At 45.0% G+C, this 16,049-nt stretch overlaps 1 protein-coding gene across 1 annotated transcript in view; it reads right to left on the reverse strand.

Moving 5' to 3' along the window:
- ano3 (anoctamin 3) overlaps nucleotides 1-16,049 on the reverse strand; it is a 125,510-nt gene that overhangs the window by 62,203 nt on the left and 47,258 nt on the right. The window contains exons 5-8 of the mRNA XM_073831922.1: nucleotides 5,537-5,637; nucleotides 5,412-5,456; nucleotides 4,891-5,025; nucleotides 2,842-2,948 (exon numbers count right to left, since the gene is read on the reverse strand). Coding sequence (XP_073688023.1) covers nucleotides 2,842-2,948; nucleotides 4,891-5,025; nucleotides 5,412-5,456; nucleotides 5,537-5,637 — 388 coding nt within the window. The remainder of the gene's footprint in view (nucleotides 1-2,841; nucleotides 2,949-4,890; nucleotides 5,026-5,411; nucleotides 5,457-5,536; nucleotides 5,638-16,049) is intronic.

Here is a 16,049-nt window from a genome sequence, read left to right on the forward strand (position 1 = left end):
TGATGTAGGCGGGCCAGAGGTGAGCTAAGCTGATGACGACAGCGCTGCGACGTCCGGAATCATTTAGTCAACATTGAAAGATGACTACAGATGAACACCAGTTGTTTGAAACGGCTTTTGGCCGCTACAATGAACGAGTTAGACTTGGCTTTTCATATAAAAGAGGAACAGAAAACCGCGCTTGAATCATTCCTTTGCAAGAAGGACGTTTTTGCTGTTTTGCCGACTGGATACGGCAAGAGTTTAATCGAACAGTTTGCTCCACTCCGCTTGTGATTGGTCGTGGTGTTATCCAATTGAGTTTCAAATGCATGCTTAGTGCCGCCCCTTGAGTTAGGCCTTTTCATTGCTCGATGCCAGACCCTTAATCTTAATAGATTAGGGTCTGGATTTTTTCCAGGCTACACAAAAAGATTAAAAATTGAAAATACATGACTCAACCTACATTTCTGTAAAAATGCTAAAACTTACATATAGCCTACATTTCACTTACTATAAAACATGATATGTGCTACATGTTATGTGCTACAAACACATATAGGCACATAATTTATGTATTTTCTGTTTATTTGTGACCCTGGACCACAAAACCAGTCATAAGGTTAAATTTTACAAAACTGAGATATATGCATCATATGGAAGCTCAATAAATAAGCTTTCTATTGATGTATGGTTTGTTAGGATAGGACGATATTTGGCTGAGATACATCTATTTGAAAATCTGGAATCTAAGGGTGCAAAAAAATCAAAATACTGAGAAAATCACCTTTAAAGTTGTCCAAATTAAGTTCTTAACAATGCATATTACTAATCAAAAAATACATTTTGATAGGTTTACAGTAGGAATTTTACAAAAAAATCTTAATGTAACATGATCTTTACTTAATTTCCTAATGATTTTTGACATAAAAGAAAAATCAATAATTTTGACCCATACAATGTATTTTTGGCTATTGCTACAAATATACCCCAGCGACTGTGTGTGGTCCAGGGTCACATTTATGAAACTGGGTTGTTTAGTAAATCTGCATCTGCAATGAAGAAAAAAAAAATGGCTTATAGTGCTTCTTGTTTATGTGTCACCTGATAAGTGCAGCTAAATGTACCCGAAGCAACAAGTTTCAGGTTTTGCAGAAATGTAAAGTCATATAAAAGCCACAAATCTCCAATGTGCCTGTTAGAATTTACAGAGAAAAGGTTACTTCCATTACACATTTCACTTACAAACATATTAAGGGACAAGTGTTAGTCATTTTCTGTGACATTTACCACAAATGCTGTCAATAGAGCTCAACTACTATTGAACCCACAAAATTCCATTAAAGAACCAAACAAAGCTCAAAAACCTCAAGTCGGCTACCAAAGATGCCTTACTTCATTTGATTAAACTACGTCTCATTTGCTGCAGATGTTCTGAGTTCACTAGGAGGACATTGAGCTGAGCTGCAGTGGCACGATTGAGCGCAGGGATTTGTGGGGGATTTAGAGTTCTTCTCCCAATCTGATCTGGTCTGAGCGAGTGGGCGTTCACTGGTATTAATTTATTAACATGAAAATCCCAATTGCAAGAACAGCTTTAATCAGCAGAAAACCACAAGAGCAGGCAGATAAGAATGGCAAATATGAAGGGCACGAGTGTGACATTAAAATAAGAGGACTAAGAAAGAGATTAGCAAAAAAAAAAAGCAGCATTCAATTAAAAGGTCAGAGGGATATTGTACTGTAGGTCATTGCAGATTAAATTATAGCACATCTCTTCAAATATTTACTAACAGAAGTGCATTGACAATGAGTTCATTTCATGAAAACATCTGTTACTTTAGTATTATTTATATACAGTATCTCACACAAGTGAGTACACCCCTCACATTTCAGCAACCATTTTAGTATATTTTCTCAAGGGACAATACTAAAGAAATGAAACTTGGATATATTTTAGAGTAGTCAATGTGCAGCTTGTATAGCAGTATAGATTTACTGTCCTCTGAACATAACTCAACATACAGCCATTATTGTCAAAATATCTGGCAACAAAAGTGAGTACACCCTAAGTGTTAACAGCATGTAGTTTAACCATGCAAAGCCACATGTCCTATTCATCATGTTTACGTTTTTGTCTGCTTGACAGAACCATACATTTTGTATTTAAAGCTGTTAAAATTAGGTGCTTTAAGTACAATTCTCTTATACTGACCACTGGATGTTCAACATGACATCTCATGGCAAAGAACTCTCTGAGGATTTGAGAATTAAAATTGTTGCTGGAAAAACTGGTGCCAGATAACAATGGTGCTAACACAATATATTGACACTTTGGACAAGTTCACTTAGGGTGTACTCACTTTTGTTGCCAGCTATTTTGACAATAATGGCTGTATGTTGAGTATTTTTCGGGGGATAATGAATCTATACTGCTATACAAGCTGCACATTGACTACTCTAAAATATATCCAAGTTTCATTTCTGTAGTATTGTCCCTTGAGGAGATATATTAAAATGGTTGCTGAAATGTGAGGGGTGTACTCTCTTTTGTGACATACTGTACTTTTATTGAAGTTATTAACATTGTGACTTAGCTTTAACTTATATTTTTGTTTTTTTTCTGTTTAGTTTTAGTTTTCTTTTTTAAGAATTTGATGTGCTTTGGTCCTTTTAAATAACTATTACTGAAAAAAAAAACATATGAGAGAATGGTGTGAGCAAGATAAACGGTATATCAATAATAGGCGAAATAAATGATATATGATATGACACAGACAGATATTAGTGATTGTCGAGTGAGAAAATAATATGTGTGGCTTGTTTGATGAAGATGTTTTGGGGGTTTAGTTGTCTTCTTACCCATCTTAGACTTTCCATCCTCGTATTTTGTGCGCTGTAGTACATGATGTACTATCCTGCTTCTGGTTGAGTTTGAGAAAAACGTCTCTCTGTTGTTGATGGTAAAACTTCAAGAAAACAAAGTGCATTGCTTTAACACACACATTTGTTGCAAGCTGCATGTATTAATCTACTTAACTGAATACAGTAAATATGAATACACCACAGCAGATTAGAGATCAGTACTCAGAGCTTTAGTATGTCAGTGTAAATATTAAATTAGAGAGGATCACAGCTGACCCAACACATAAAGCTCAGAGCAGATTGTGTGTCTTACTACACCCAGCTGTCTCAGCATACAGACAAATTCATACATTAAAGATGGGTTTCCATCCTGGATTAAATGAATCTCACAGTACCTGTCAAGAACATATCCAGGTCATATTTCACCTCAAAATCAAAAGAATTTCAATTTTCCTTACAGAATTTGCCTATAGAATATAAGAGGATTCTTATTAGATTGTAATTTCTGTAACACAGTCTGTTATTTGACAAGCAAATTACATTTAATGTTAACAACAAACAACAAATAAGTTCCAGTTTGAGTGAACTTATGCTGCGTCCAAATGATGATGTATGGGAAACGCCTCTGTGTCACTGGTTTTGAAGCATGTGTGCAACTACTCCATTCTGGACAGCATACCGCGGAAGCTATATAGTACAGCTGAAACAAATCAGTGCTAGCTTTTGCTTTATAGCCAGCACTCAGTGTCAAATTGTCTGTCCTATTTGGTGGTACTAGGCTCACAGCCTTTTTGGATCGCTGCTGCCAGAAGTATCGCGACTTCAAAATCTTTGATCTTTGAAAAGATTTTATAGTCAGAACCCGCCTTCTACACTACACTCTTGTGTGCTCTTGACCGGATTCGTCCCAAGACGACCAGGATAGGCATCTCTCAGGAGGCCACAGTGGGCATTTTGTTCCCCATAGCATCATCATTTCGACGCAGTGCGAGTGCCCTCAAAAGGGAACGCCTTGGGTTGCGACTGTAACAACGGTTCCCTGATAAGGTAACAAGATGTTGTGTCCTCTTGCGATGCCTACTGCACACCTGAGAGTGACTTGCTTCAGCCAATCCGAAGCTAGCACTGCTTTTCTGTGGGAAGTGTTGGGGGAAGATAAAGTAAAATGTATGCTTACAATATTGCACTACTCCACAAAAAAGTAACTAATTGCATTACTTAGTTACTTTTTGTCACCTGAGCTAGACTTGCCTATTTATTTTTAATAACAAGACCCCCAAAAGTTATTTTTGGCAACAGTAAAGGCCCTTTCACACCAAAAGTGAATTCAATAAGCCTCAGGCTAAAGGAAATGCATCTGCACCTCACTCCCAATTTCTCTCAACTCTAGTACAGGGGAGGTGTCAGTGAATCATTTTAAAAATGATTTAATTTAAGTAATATGACATTTTTGACAGGTTTCATGAGATACACTTCTGCTACTGTGAAAAATATAAAAACATCATCTTTATCAATCGGTTGTCTTTTACACTGTCTTCCAACATTCCTGTGCATACAAAACCTCTGGCCAGCCTCAAATAAACCCTTACTAACAGCACTTACTTAACAAAAACTAACTCTACTGCCCGAGGACACAGTTCTTATGAGGTCATGGATTTCCACTGATCTCTGATCTTTAAAGTGGATGTCAGCAACCAACGACTCATACATTCACAAATAGTCATCAGGTGCAAGTACATCAAGTACATGGTCTGAAAGTGCCTCCATTATAAAAACCTGGTTTGAAAGGGTCAGCTGAGGCTAAAATCTGTGGTGGATGCTATAAGTCCCTTGAGTTCATTGGTGGATGAAGGTTGCGGGATTGTGGTTTCAGCTTCAGCTAGCAAACCATGGCTGAAATGTATATGAGGCCATGGCTATTTAATTGCAGTATCATATTTCCAGCAAGCAAAAGGTGCCACACAATGACATTTTTTTTCTGTATGCATAAAGTGTCTGAGAAGACATGAGGTTTGGTTATAACAAGGTCATGGAAAAATGACATACTGGTGCATTCTGGCCCTGCAGAAGGGGGCGGTGTAGCAGTCGGATTCCTCCAGGTCTGGTAACGCCTCTTTATCCAGTTTCATGGGGTTTCTGGGCAGCCAGCTCTTCAGCTGACGAAATCTCAACTGAAATCGACTGTAGACATACGCTGGCATTAGCATTTCTCAAAAATAGCATGCTATCTCCAACGACCAGACAAACAAATGACAGAGCAGTGTTTTTAATGGTAGTTTCTTCATTTCACACTCACATTCACTTCTAGAATTGAATTATTTTCTAATGCAAATTAAATCAAGCCTGATTAACTCAGAGGTGATTTTGTCCCCTGAGATGCAGAACAAATATCGAGTTAATTAACTCTATCAAATCTTCACTCCCCACAGCTAAAATAAAATTTCAAGAAAATGGACAAAATCGAGGTTGTAAAGAGGCTTTTGACTTTAATGCAAGTAAAATGAGATCATTAACTATTAACCAAATATGTATAAACACAGAAAAATAAGAACTCTGCAATATCCTACCTGCCCATTGTTTTTTTCTTCCAGTCTGTGAAGTAACACTTTTTCCTATTTTAAAAATAAATAAAATTAAAATCATAATCACAATGCATTCACATATAGTACAGTATGGTGACAGTGATCTGTACCTGAAGGGCATTCTAATGTTCATCCGCTCAGCATATTTACACAGTGTGTCCCATGGTGCATGAATCTTCACAAACATGATATCACTGTTTGTTAATGAGGGCTGTTAAAGTGAAAAACAAATCATTATCGGCATGTAATAGCAAAATTATTATATTGATATTGGGAACTGAGGTTTTTCTGAGGTTTAAAAAATAATAAAAATAAACCATATAAATAAAAATGTACTAATCATATAAAATTAGAACTTTTTTAAATTAAAATATTTTTATATATATTTAGTTAAAATTTCACCCAATCACTGGGTCAGAACAATCCAGTCGCTGAGTTTGTCTATATTTCACCCAGCACTGGGTTGTATTCAACCAAGCATTTTTTTAGAGAGTACTAAATGATACATTGATAACAAATGGTTGAGATTAAATTAAGTGTAACTAGTTGGAACAAACATTTAGAGGCTTTTTTAATACCAATATGAATGTAATGTAAAAATAATAATAAATGTTGCCGCAAGCGACAATTACAGATGTTTGAGCAAATAAGGCCTTTATGGCTTCAATGCTGTTAGGGTGTAGGACAACATGAAATAAATGGCTGACACCAGAACATATGATGCATGAGTTTATTTAGATTTGTGAAGTTAAGAGTTCCCTTTCGGGAACTCTACACTGCGTCATCAACGCTCTGGGGGAATGCCATTGGCGAACCCGGCTCTGAATCAGTCTGCAACCAATAGGATGACGGGAGTGACGTCACCAACGTGATGACGTCATACGACCAGGAAGTATATAAGCATGTGCGTTTCAAACCGGCTTCAGCTTTTGTCATTCAGCGAAGCGCTCTATGTTGGTCTGTTTGTCTGGTTATTTGCATTGCTGTTTTTCTGTGCCAGTTTGCACAACTTTCTTTTGAGCAATGTCAAAAAGGGGAAAGAAGTTTGTTATGGCGGTGCAGCAGTCACACAGACGGTGTGTTCCTCCTTGCCAGCGATTCATCATTGGTGGGGATACACACAGTCTGTGTGTTCTCTGCATGGGAGCGGAGCATGCTCAGTCAGCCCTCGAGGGGGCTGGCTGTCCGCAGTGTGAGCGCCTTCCACTGCGGGTGCTCCGTTCCCGGAAGGCTCTCTTCGAGGAGGGAGCCTTCACCAGCGTTCCTCGCGGGTCTGGCCCCGCTTCCGCTGAGGCGGAGCGGCAACTGCACTCGTGGGGTTCGCAGCTCGATCTGCTGGAGGGTATGGAGACGGGTGATCCCCTATCTCCTTCCTCACCCGGCGGATCGGTTGATCTCCTCTTGGATGCGGAAGCCCGCACTGCGGTTTCTTCCCCCCGAGAGGAGGTCTCAACACTACTCTTGTCTTCCTCCGAGGAGGTTGACGTAGAGAGTGTTGACCTCATCCAACCGCCAGTAAAATCCCCACAGTTTGAGGAGCTCCTGGAGGTGGTGACTCGTGCGGTAGCCAGGCTCAACATCAGCTGGCCCGCCGAGCACAGTCAATATGAGCCGCATGAAAGCAAGCTAGATGAGCGCTTTCTGCGGACACACAAGCCACCTCCAGGAAGGAGCCTTCCGTTTTTCCCTGATCTCCACAGTGAGCTGTCGAGATCATGGGAAAAACCCTTCTCAGCCCGCGTCTTCACCCCTTCCTCCGGTTACTACGGTAACGTTGGGGGGGTAGAGGAGTGCGGCTATAAGATGATGCCCAGGGTTGAGCAGACGCTTGCGAGCTATCTGTCGCCCGCAGCGGCATCATCTTTGAAGGCTCCAACCTTGCCCACCAAGCCTTTAAAACTAACTTCCAGCTTGCTGGGCAAGGGGTACGCGGCAGCAGGTCAGGCCGGTTCATGCTTGCACACAATGTCTGTGTTGCAGGCGTACCAGGCTGACCTGCTTAAAGACCTAGACGAAGGCAGGGAGGTCAATGTTTCTGAGTTGAGGCGAACAGCAGATCTAGCTCTCCGTGCCACCAAGGAGACCGCCCGCGCTGTTGGGCGGTCTATGGCAGCCCTGGTGGTCGCGGAGAGACACCTATGGTTGTCCCTGTCCGACATGAAGGAGAAGGACAGGGCCCTTCTGCTGGACGCCCCACTTCAAGTCTCCTGGTCTGTTTGGCGACTCGGTCGAGGCGTCGTCAGCAGGTACCAGGAGGCCCGCAAACAAAGTGCGGCCTTCCAACAGTACCTCCCTCGCCGTGTCTATTCTGGGGCTGCCGGACGGGAGCAGCCCCAGCCGCGTACCAGCTCCTCACTCCGCCAGACCCAAAAGCTAGCGTGGCTGCTCGTGCCCCGCCAGATAGATCTAGGGGGCAGGGCAAGTCACGCTCCAAGTCGGGGCTCTAAGGCCAGGCCGGACCTGAGGGTCGTCCTGCAGTCAAAGAGGTCCTCGGCTAAGCGGCCCTGACTTTTATGTCTCAGGGCCATTGAGGGCAGCCCCTCTCGGGGGAGAGCCGGGTCTTCCACAATTATGGTACCCACCTCTCCCTCGGGGCCCTCAGGAGACCAGTCAGCTAACCCTGCCAGTGTTTCAGGGCACGGCTGTCTCCCGCAAACCTCTGCTGGGGTTTCCGCCCGATTTCGTAGCGGACTCAGCAAGTTTGTCACCCCTACGGGGGTCCTCAGAGCAATTAGTTCAGGTGTCGCTTGCCAGTCAGCTGTTACAGGCCACCGAATTAGTTCCTCAAACTCTACCAGAGGCCAGTCTCGAGAGGCTGGTTCCCTTAGTACATTTTCTAGCAGCGTGGAAACTACTGCCAAATGTATCTTCATGGGTTCTCCGTACGGTAGAGAGAAAGGTTATCAAATCCAGTTCGGCGCTCCTCCGCCTCAGTTCAGCGGAGTATTTCCTACCCTGGTAGGCCCAGAGCAGGTTCTGGTCATGGAACAAGAAGTAAATTCTCTTCTAAGGAAGGGAGCCATCGAGGTGGTCCCTCCTCAGCACAGAGAATCCGGGTTCTACAGCCGGTACTTCATTGTTCCCAAGAAGGATGGGAGGGCTGAGGCCCATCTTAGATCTCAGGCTACTGAACCGCTCAGTTATGAAGCTGAAGTTCAGAATGCTTACTGTCAAGCAGGTCGTGTCTCAAATCAGGTCCGAGGACATGGTTTGTCACGATAGATCTCAAAGATGCATATTTCCATATCTCCATCCTTCCTCAACACAGGAAGTTTCTCAGGTTCGCTTTCAGGGGCGAAGCTTACCAATATCGAGTTCTTCCTTTCGGCCTAGCACTCTCACCCCGCACTTTCACGAAGTGTGTGGATGCTGCGCTGGCTCCGTTGCGACTCCAGGGCATCCGCATACTCAACTACATAGACGACTGGCTTATCCTAGCCAGCTCAGAACAGTTAGCGGCTCAGCATCGAGATGTTGTTCTCGCTCATATGAAAAAGCTGGGGTTGAGGCTCAACGCCAAGAAAAGTGTGCTGTCTCCTTTACAGAGAACCACTTATCTAGGTGTGGCATGGGATTCGACCACGATGCAGGCACGAATGTCTCCTGCTCGGATCGAGTCGATCCTTACTGCAGTCAATGCGGTCAAGCTAGGCCTGTCACTCACTGTCAAACAGTTCCAAGTACTGTTAGGTCTCATGGCAGCTGCAGCCAACGTAATACCTTTTGGCCTGCTGCATATGAGGCCACTGCAGTGGTGGCTCAAGACCAAGGGATTCTCCCCGAGGGGAAATCCGTTCCGCAAGATCAAGGTCACGCGGCGTTGCCTTCGTGCCTTAGACATGTGGAAGAAACCTTGGTTCCTATCTTAGGGCCCGGTCTTGGGAGCTCCTTGTCGCCGCGTCACGCTAGAGACAGATGCATCCCTCACCGGGTGGGGAGCGGTCATGAGTGGCCGCTCGGCCTCCGGCCTATGGACCGGTCACCATCTCTTGTGGCACATCAATTGCCTAGAGATGTTAGCAGTGTTCAAGGCCTTGAGGCATTTCCTCCCAGACCTGAGAAACCGTCATGTGTTAGTTCGCACCGACAACACAGCGGTAGTATATTACATCAACCACCAAGGAGGTGTGCGTTCACGCCCCTTATTCAAGCTGGCGTACCATATCCTCCTGTGGTCCCAAGGGAAACTCCTCTCATTGAGTGCAGTTCATATCCCTGGGCATCTGAACATTGGAGCAGACATCCTGTCGAGGCAGGGGCCGAGGCCCGGGGAGTGGAAACTTCACCCCGAGGTGGTGAAGCAGATATGGAGAGTGTTTGGCCAAGCTCAAGTGGACCTCTTTGCGACTCAAGAGACTTCGCAATGTCCCCTTTGGTACTCTCTAACGCCTCCAGCTCCACTGGGGCTGGACGCTATGGTACAGACCTGGCCGAGGCTTCGTCTGTACGCTTTCCCCCCGATCGCTCTGCTCCCAGGAGTTCTAGAAAGAGTGCGCCGGTACGGAGTCAGTCTACTACTAGTAGCCCCGTACTGGCCGGCCCGAGTATGGTTCTCGGACATCATTTCCCTCCTCGACGGCTCTCCGTGGGAGATTCCGGTCAGGAAGGACCTTCTTTCTCAGGCTGGGGGCGCAATTTGCCACCCCCACCCAGAGAAGTGGAAACTATGGGTGTGGCCTCTGAGGGGGCACACCTCATAGACAGTGGTCTCCCAGCCGAGGTTGTGGAGACCATCCTTCACTCTAGAGCTCCCTCTACAAGGAAACTTTATGGCCTTAAGTGGAAGCTTTTCACTTCATGGTGTGAAGAGCGACACGCAGACCCAGTCCACTGCCCGGTTGGTACAGTGCTGGAGTTCTTGCAGTCTCGCCTCTCCATAGGGCTAGCCCACTCCACCCTGAAGGTTTACGTGGCGGCATTATCGGCCTTCCACACCCCTCTCGGTGGTATGTCAGTGGGCAAGAACCCCTTGGTCATACGTTTCCTTCGTGGTGCACTCAGGATAAGGCCTCGGGTGGTACCCAGAACTCCTTCTTGGGATCTCGCTGTGGTCCTTGAAGCCCTCTCTCGGCCTCCATTCGAGCCCATTGAGGAGATTTCAGATCGCTTCCTTACAATTAAGACGGCGCTGCTGTTGGCTCTTACTTCTCTGAGGAGAGTAGGAGATCTTCAGGCCCTCTCAGTGGCCCCTTCATATATCGACTTTGCGCCCGGTTTGGCCAAAGCGTTCCTCTACCCTAGACCAGGGTACGTACCGAAGGTTCCAACAGCAGTACCACAGCCAGTCACCCTACAGGCCTTTTATCCTCCTCCATTCGTGGAGAACGACCATCGGAAGTACAACTGCATGTGTCCAGTGCGAGCACTGGACACATACGTCCACAGAGCTGCCCTGTGGCGAAAGTCAGAGCAATTGCTAGTTTGTTACGGTCCCCCTAAGAGGGGGCTCCCGGCAACTAAGCATACTATCAGTAGATGGATTGTAGATGCAATAACTACTGCTTATGAGTCCTCTGGCCTCCCATCACCGATGGGCGTCAAGGCTCACTCAACTCGAGGCATGGCTGCCTCCAAAGCTCTGCTAGCAGGTGTCCCCATTCAGGACATCTGCAGTGCGGCGGGTTGGTCCACCCCTTTGACCTTTGTAAAGTTCTATGAACTAGACCTAAGAGCTACGAGCTCGGCTGTCCTGAGCTGACAGCGAAGGCGCTATCCCTCGTGAGCCCAAGGGCCGAGGTAGATGTTCCCTCTTGCGCTGGGTGCTCCCCAGGCAGAGATGTAATTCCACTCGCGTCCTGGCGGTTTTCCAGGCTGAGTTAATTTAGTGTTCTGGCCAGAGTTTCCAGACACTTCTCGGGTCCCTGTTGTCCGGGTACGCCCCGACAAAGGGATTACCCTTCCTCGTGTGCCTGAGGGCCGAGGATGCTTCTTAGTCTGGCTGGTCACCAGACGGAGGCCTATCACCTCGGGGCCTGAGGGCCGAGGTGGATAACTCTCCCTCTTCGCTGGGTGCTCCCCAGGCAGAGATGTTATTTCGCTTGCGTCCTGGCGAATTTCCCAGGCGAAGCAACCGAGCGTCCTGGCTTTCTCCCCAGGCGCTACCTGTCCCTCTACGTCTGGCTGGTCCCCAGACTGAGGTAGACACTCTCTCCTCGTGAGCCCGAGGGCCGAGGCAGATCATATCCCTCTTCGCTGGTACTCCCAGGCAGAGATGTAATCCCACTCGCGTCCTGGCAGTTTTCCAGGCGGAGCTAATTCAGTCCCTCTCGTGCTGGCTGTTCCCCAGACAGAGTTTGGACTACTTTCCTCGAGCGCCTGAGGGCCGAGGTTCTTGCTATGATTCCTCTTGCGCTGGGCACTCCCCAGGCAGAGATGTAATTCCACTCGCGTCCTGGCTGTTTCCAGGCGGAGCTATTTCCCGTGCTCTGGCCAGAGTTTCCAGGCACTAATTGCATCCCTCTTGATCCGGGTGCGCCCCGACAAAGGATTGCCCTCTCCTTGTGTGCCCGAGGGCCAAGGAGGACCCCTCTCTGGCTGGTGACCAGACTAGGGTGTATGACCTAACCTCGTGGGCTCAAGAGCCGAGGTTTATTCATCCCTCTTCGCTGGGTACGTCCCAGGCAGAGATGTAATCCCGCTTGCGTCCTGGCACTCTTCCCAGGCGAAGCAACCTAGCGTTCTGGCATACTCCCCAGACGCTACCTGTCCCTCTACGTCTGGCTGGTCCCCAGACTGAGGTAGACACTTTCCTCGTGAGCCCGAGGCGGATCATATCCCTCTTCGCTGGGTACTCCCAGGCAGAGATGTAATCCCGCTTGCGACCTGGCAGTTTTCCAGGCGGAGCTAATTTAGTCCCTCTCGTGCTGGCTGTTCCCCAGACAGAGTTTGGACTACTCTCCTCGAGTGCCTGAGGGCCGAGGTACTTGTTATGTTCCCTCTCGCGCTGGCTGCTCCCCAGGCAGAGATGTCATCCCACTCACGTCCTGGCAGTTTTCCAGGCGGAGTTCTTCTGGTCCCTCTTTGCTGGTGTCCCCAGACAGAGCGACCACTTTCCTCGCGAGCCCGAGGGCCGAGGCATAAGCCACTTCCCTCTCGTTCCGGCACTATCCCCGGACGGAGGTGTAATACTTCTCCTGTCCTGGCAGTTTCCCAGGCGGAGAACCGTCAGTGCTCCTGCAGGTAAGTATCTACGAGCACTGCCCTCTGATTCCGGGCTGGTCCCCCGGACAGAGGTGTACCGCCTCTCTTGCCCTGGTAACCCCAGGCAGAGAGCTTTCCTGGCTTGATCCACCAGAAGCAGCGCCCCCCTTTTTTCTTCCCAGACAAACACCACTGGGTAGGAATTTGGAATTCTGGAGACGTGGGCATATCGTTCCCCAGAGCGTTGATGACGCAGTGTAGAGTTCCCGAAAGGGAACGTCTCAGGTTACGTATGTAACCCTGGTTCCCTGAGGGAACGAGACACTGCGTCATGGGCCATAATTCCCGCATTCCTACCGCGCATCGCTTCATTCCTGGAAGCTGAAGCCGGTTTGAAACGCACATGCTTATATACTTCCTGGTCGTATGACGTCATCACGTTGGTGACGTCACTCCCGTCATCCTATTGGTTGCAGACTGATTCAGAGCCGGGTTCGCCAATGGCATTCCCCCAGAGCGTTGATGACGCAGTGTCTCGTTCCCTCAGGGAACCAGGGTTACATACGTAACCTGAGACGTTTTCTTATAGGAACTATAGGTTTTGGATACACTAGATCATGACCATATTATTAAATTACCATGTTTGAACTGTTCAAATGCAAATGTTCAATTACTGATATAGAGAGTCCAGAGAATTGTACTGCAGTGGTTCTATTGATTTTAAGTTAAAAACCTATGACTTGTTATTTCAAATATTTAAAGTAGTGGTGGGCCGTTATCGGCGTTAACGTGCTGCGTTAACGTGAGACTCTTATCGGGCGATAAAAAAAATATCGCCGTTAATCTATTCTCAAATTTGGGTTGGGAGCTGGGTCTAAACTACGCAAGATATGATGACTTTCACCTTGATAGTTTAACGCGGATGTATACCAAAGACTATAGAATATGTTCGCGCGTTTACGTCTCCTCCGCCAAAACACAGACGGGATCGCGTCGTCCTCCATTCATAAAAACCGAATCTACTATAGCGAAATGCCACGTAAATTCGTCGTTTTTTGGATTCATAAATCAAATGTTGGTCTGTCACTTAATTCAAATCGCGATATGGACTAGTGTATGTGAAAACTGAAATGCAAAAAGACCGTTTTAATATGAATCCGTTTGCCTAGCTGTATGTATGAATGGTGGAGACGCGCTTTTACTACATGCATACTGAAACACACGTGACGCTCCCGGTAATTTTTGGCATTTGCATCTCACATGAACAGATAAACTCAATCTCCAAAACTGCTGTGAGTGTCACTTTTACCGTTTCATTTGAGAAAACTAGCATCATATCATACTGTATACACAGAAACTTCACGGCAACTTGTCAAAATAAAAGTACGGTGTAACATGTAACCCCCCCCCCCAAAGCTGGAAACGTAGGGGAAACACTGGCTACCATATATATATATATACGTAGATGTATATTTTTATCACACTGTACAACAATAATACTGTTTTTTTATTACAGTAAGGGCTAAGTTTAGGGTTGGGTAGGTGTTAGACGTTAAAAAACACAATCTAATAGGTAGAAAAAATAATTTCATTGTTAGTTAGTAAACACAAGTACATCTTATGGAACATAATTTATTTTCATCAACAAATTATCATAGAACAGCTTTATGAGCAGTTTGTGATGCAGTTTGGAAACAGGAGATGAGCCCCTGGTCTAATGCGCCACCTGGCTTGAGAAACCCATTCTCAAAGACTTACTTTTAGTCATTATTTGGGTAGCACACATATTCTGAATGCCTTCAGCAGAATTCAAATTAGCCATTTTAATCTAGATTAATCTAGATTAATTCCAAGATTTAATCTAGATTAATCTAGATTAAAAAAAATTAATCTATGCCCACCCCTAATTTAAAGCATAGTTGGATTGACATTAGTGTTGAAAGAGGCAAAGTTGTTCAGAATGAGGAGATCTATCTTATGATATGAAGATCTAGTGTTTGTGTGAATATGAGCATTTTTTGGCAATTTGAGGCCATTGTGTTTTTGAAGCCTTTTATCGGTTATAGCGCCACCTATGGTCCGATCTCCATTAAACGTTTCATGTTTATTAAGAGTCATCTGACACATGTTTTCCATAAGTTTTCTTTTTTTTAAGTTTTCAGTTTTCGTTTAGGTTTTATACGCTTTTGGTATACTTGGCCATGCGCCTTTTCTAAATGACCCAGTTATAGCCAACCAAAAGACAAAATTCTGCATTTTTTTGATAATTATTTATCTAGAGAGTCCAGAGAATTGCACTGCAGTACTTTGATAGAGATTAAGCACAAAACCTAGGACTAGTTCCCAAAAGTAGGTTTTTAACATATTTGTAAATAATTAATAAACTATTTGATTGACAGCAATAGATCTTGAGGCAAAGCTGCTCGGTATGAGGAAATCTATAAAATGATATGCATATTGTGCATATTGTATTGATTACAGAGGCCAAAAAAAAAAAAAAAAAAAACGCCAACTAGGGGCCAATTTCATTCAAAATGTTTACAGACATTTAGGGCCATGACTCAAGCATCGAGTTTTGTTTCGATCGGCCTCCGTTAACCTTCTCTAATAGGTGCTCAAACTTCATACACAGCATACTGATTTTTAGGTCAATTGGACTAACGCTTGCATAGTTATAGCTGTTTTTGTGTTTTTTTAATCTTATAGCGCCACCAAGTGGCAGAGCTGCACACATTTTTTTCAATTAACCAAAGATGGAGTTCTTACACATGTTCAAGTTTAGTGAAGATATCTTGTTCCCTTCAAGAGTTAAAGCCGTTTTAGTAAAAGTGGCCCTGTCTCTTACTTTTGGCGCCCCTTTGCGACCGTGAGTTGAATGTTTTTTTTTTTTTTTTTTTTGGACAATTATTGATATTCACTGTCCAGGGAACATTTCTGGAATGGTTTGGTTCAGATCATGTGAAAAACCTAGGACTAGTTCGCAAAAGTCTAGGAGTTATGAGCATTTTTGTGTTTTCGATCGCTTTAGCGCCCCCTATAGGCCGATTCGGCTGAGTTACAGTTTGGTCTGGACAATCAGTTTTAGGGAAGAATAATCCTTACAATCACAATAGGGTTTCAGCACTATGTGCTCAAACCCCTAATAATCATACATTTCAACAAGCATCTCATTTCACTCATACCTAAAAAAAATAAAAAAAAATAATGAGTGTCAAAACTTATTTGGACTGTGTAAAATGGCAGAACTAGCAATAGCTAATGTTAAAAAAGGTGAACTTTATATTACTGTATGTTTTGACATAACAAACACACCTCCAGAAGAGATGTAGAGGTAAAAAATAGTATGACTAATGCCAGAGCTGTGCTACGGTATAGAAATGGTACGACGGATCTAGGAGAAGCAAGTAGTTTGATAAAGTGGAGTTCAGGTGTTCAGATACCAATATAGAACATGAGTTACCTGAGAAAGCCATATGAGACACA

Source organism: Garra rufa, chromosome 25 (assembly GCF_049309525.1).
Source record: "Garra rufa chromosome 25, GarRuf1.0, whole genome shotgun sequence".
NCBI classification, from domain to species: Eukaryota; Metazoa; Chordata; class Actinopteri; order Cypriniformes; family Cyprinidae; genus Garra; species Garra rufa.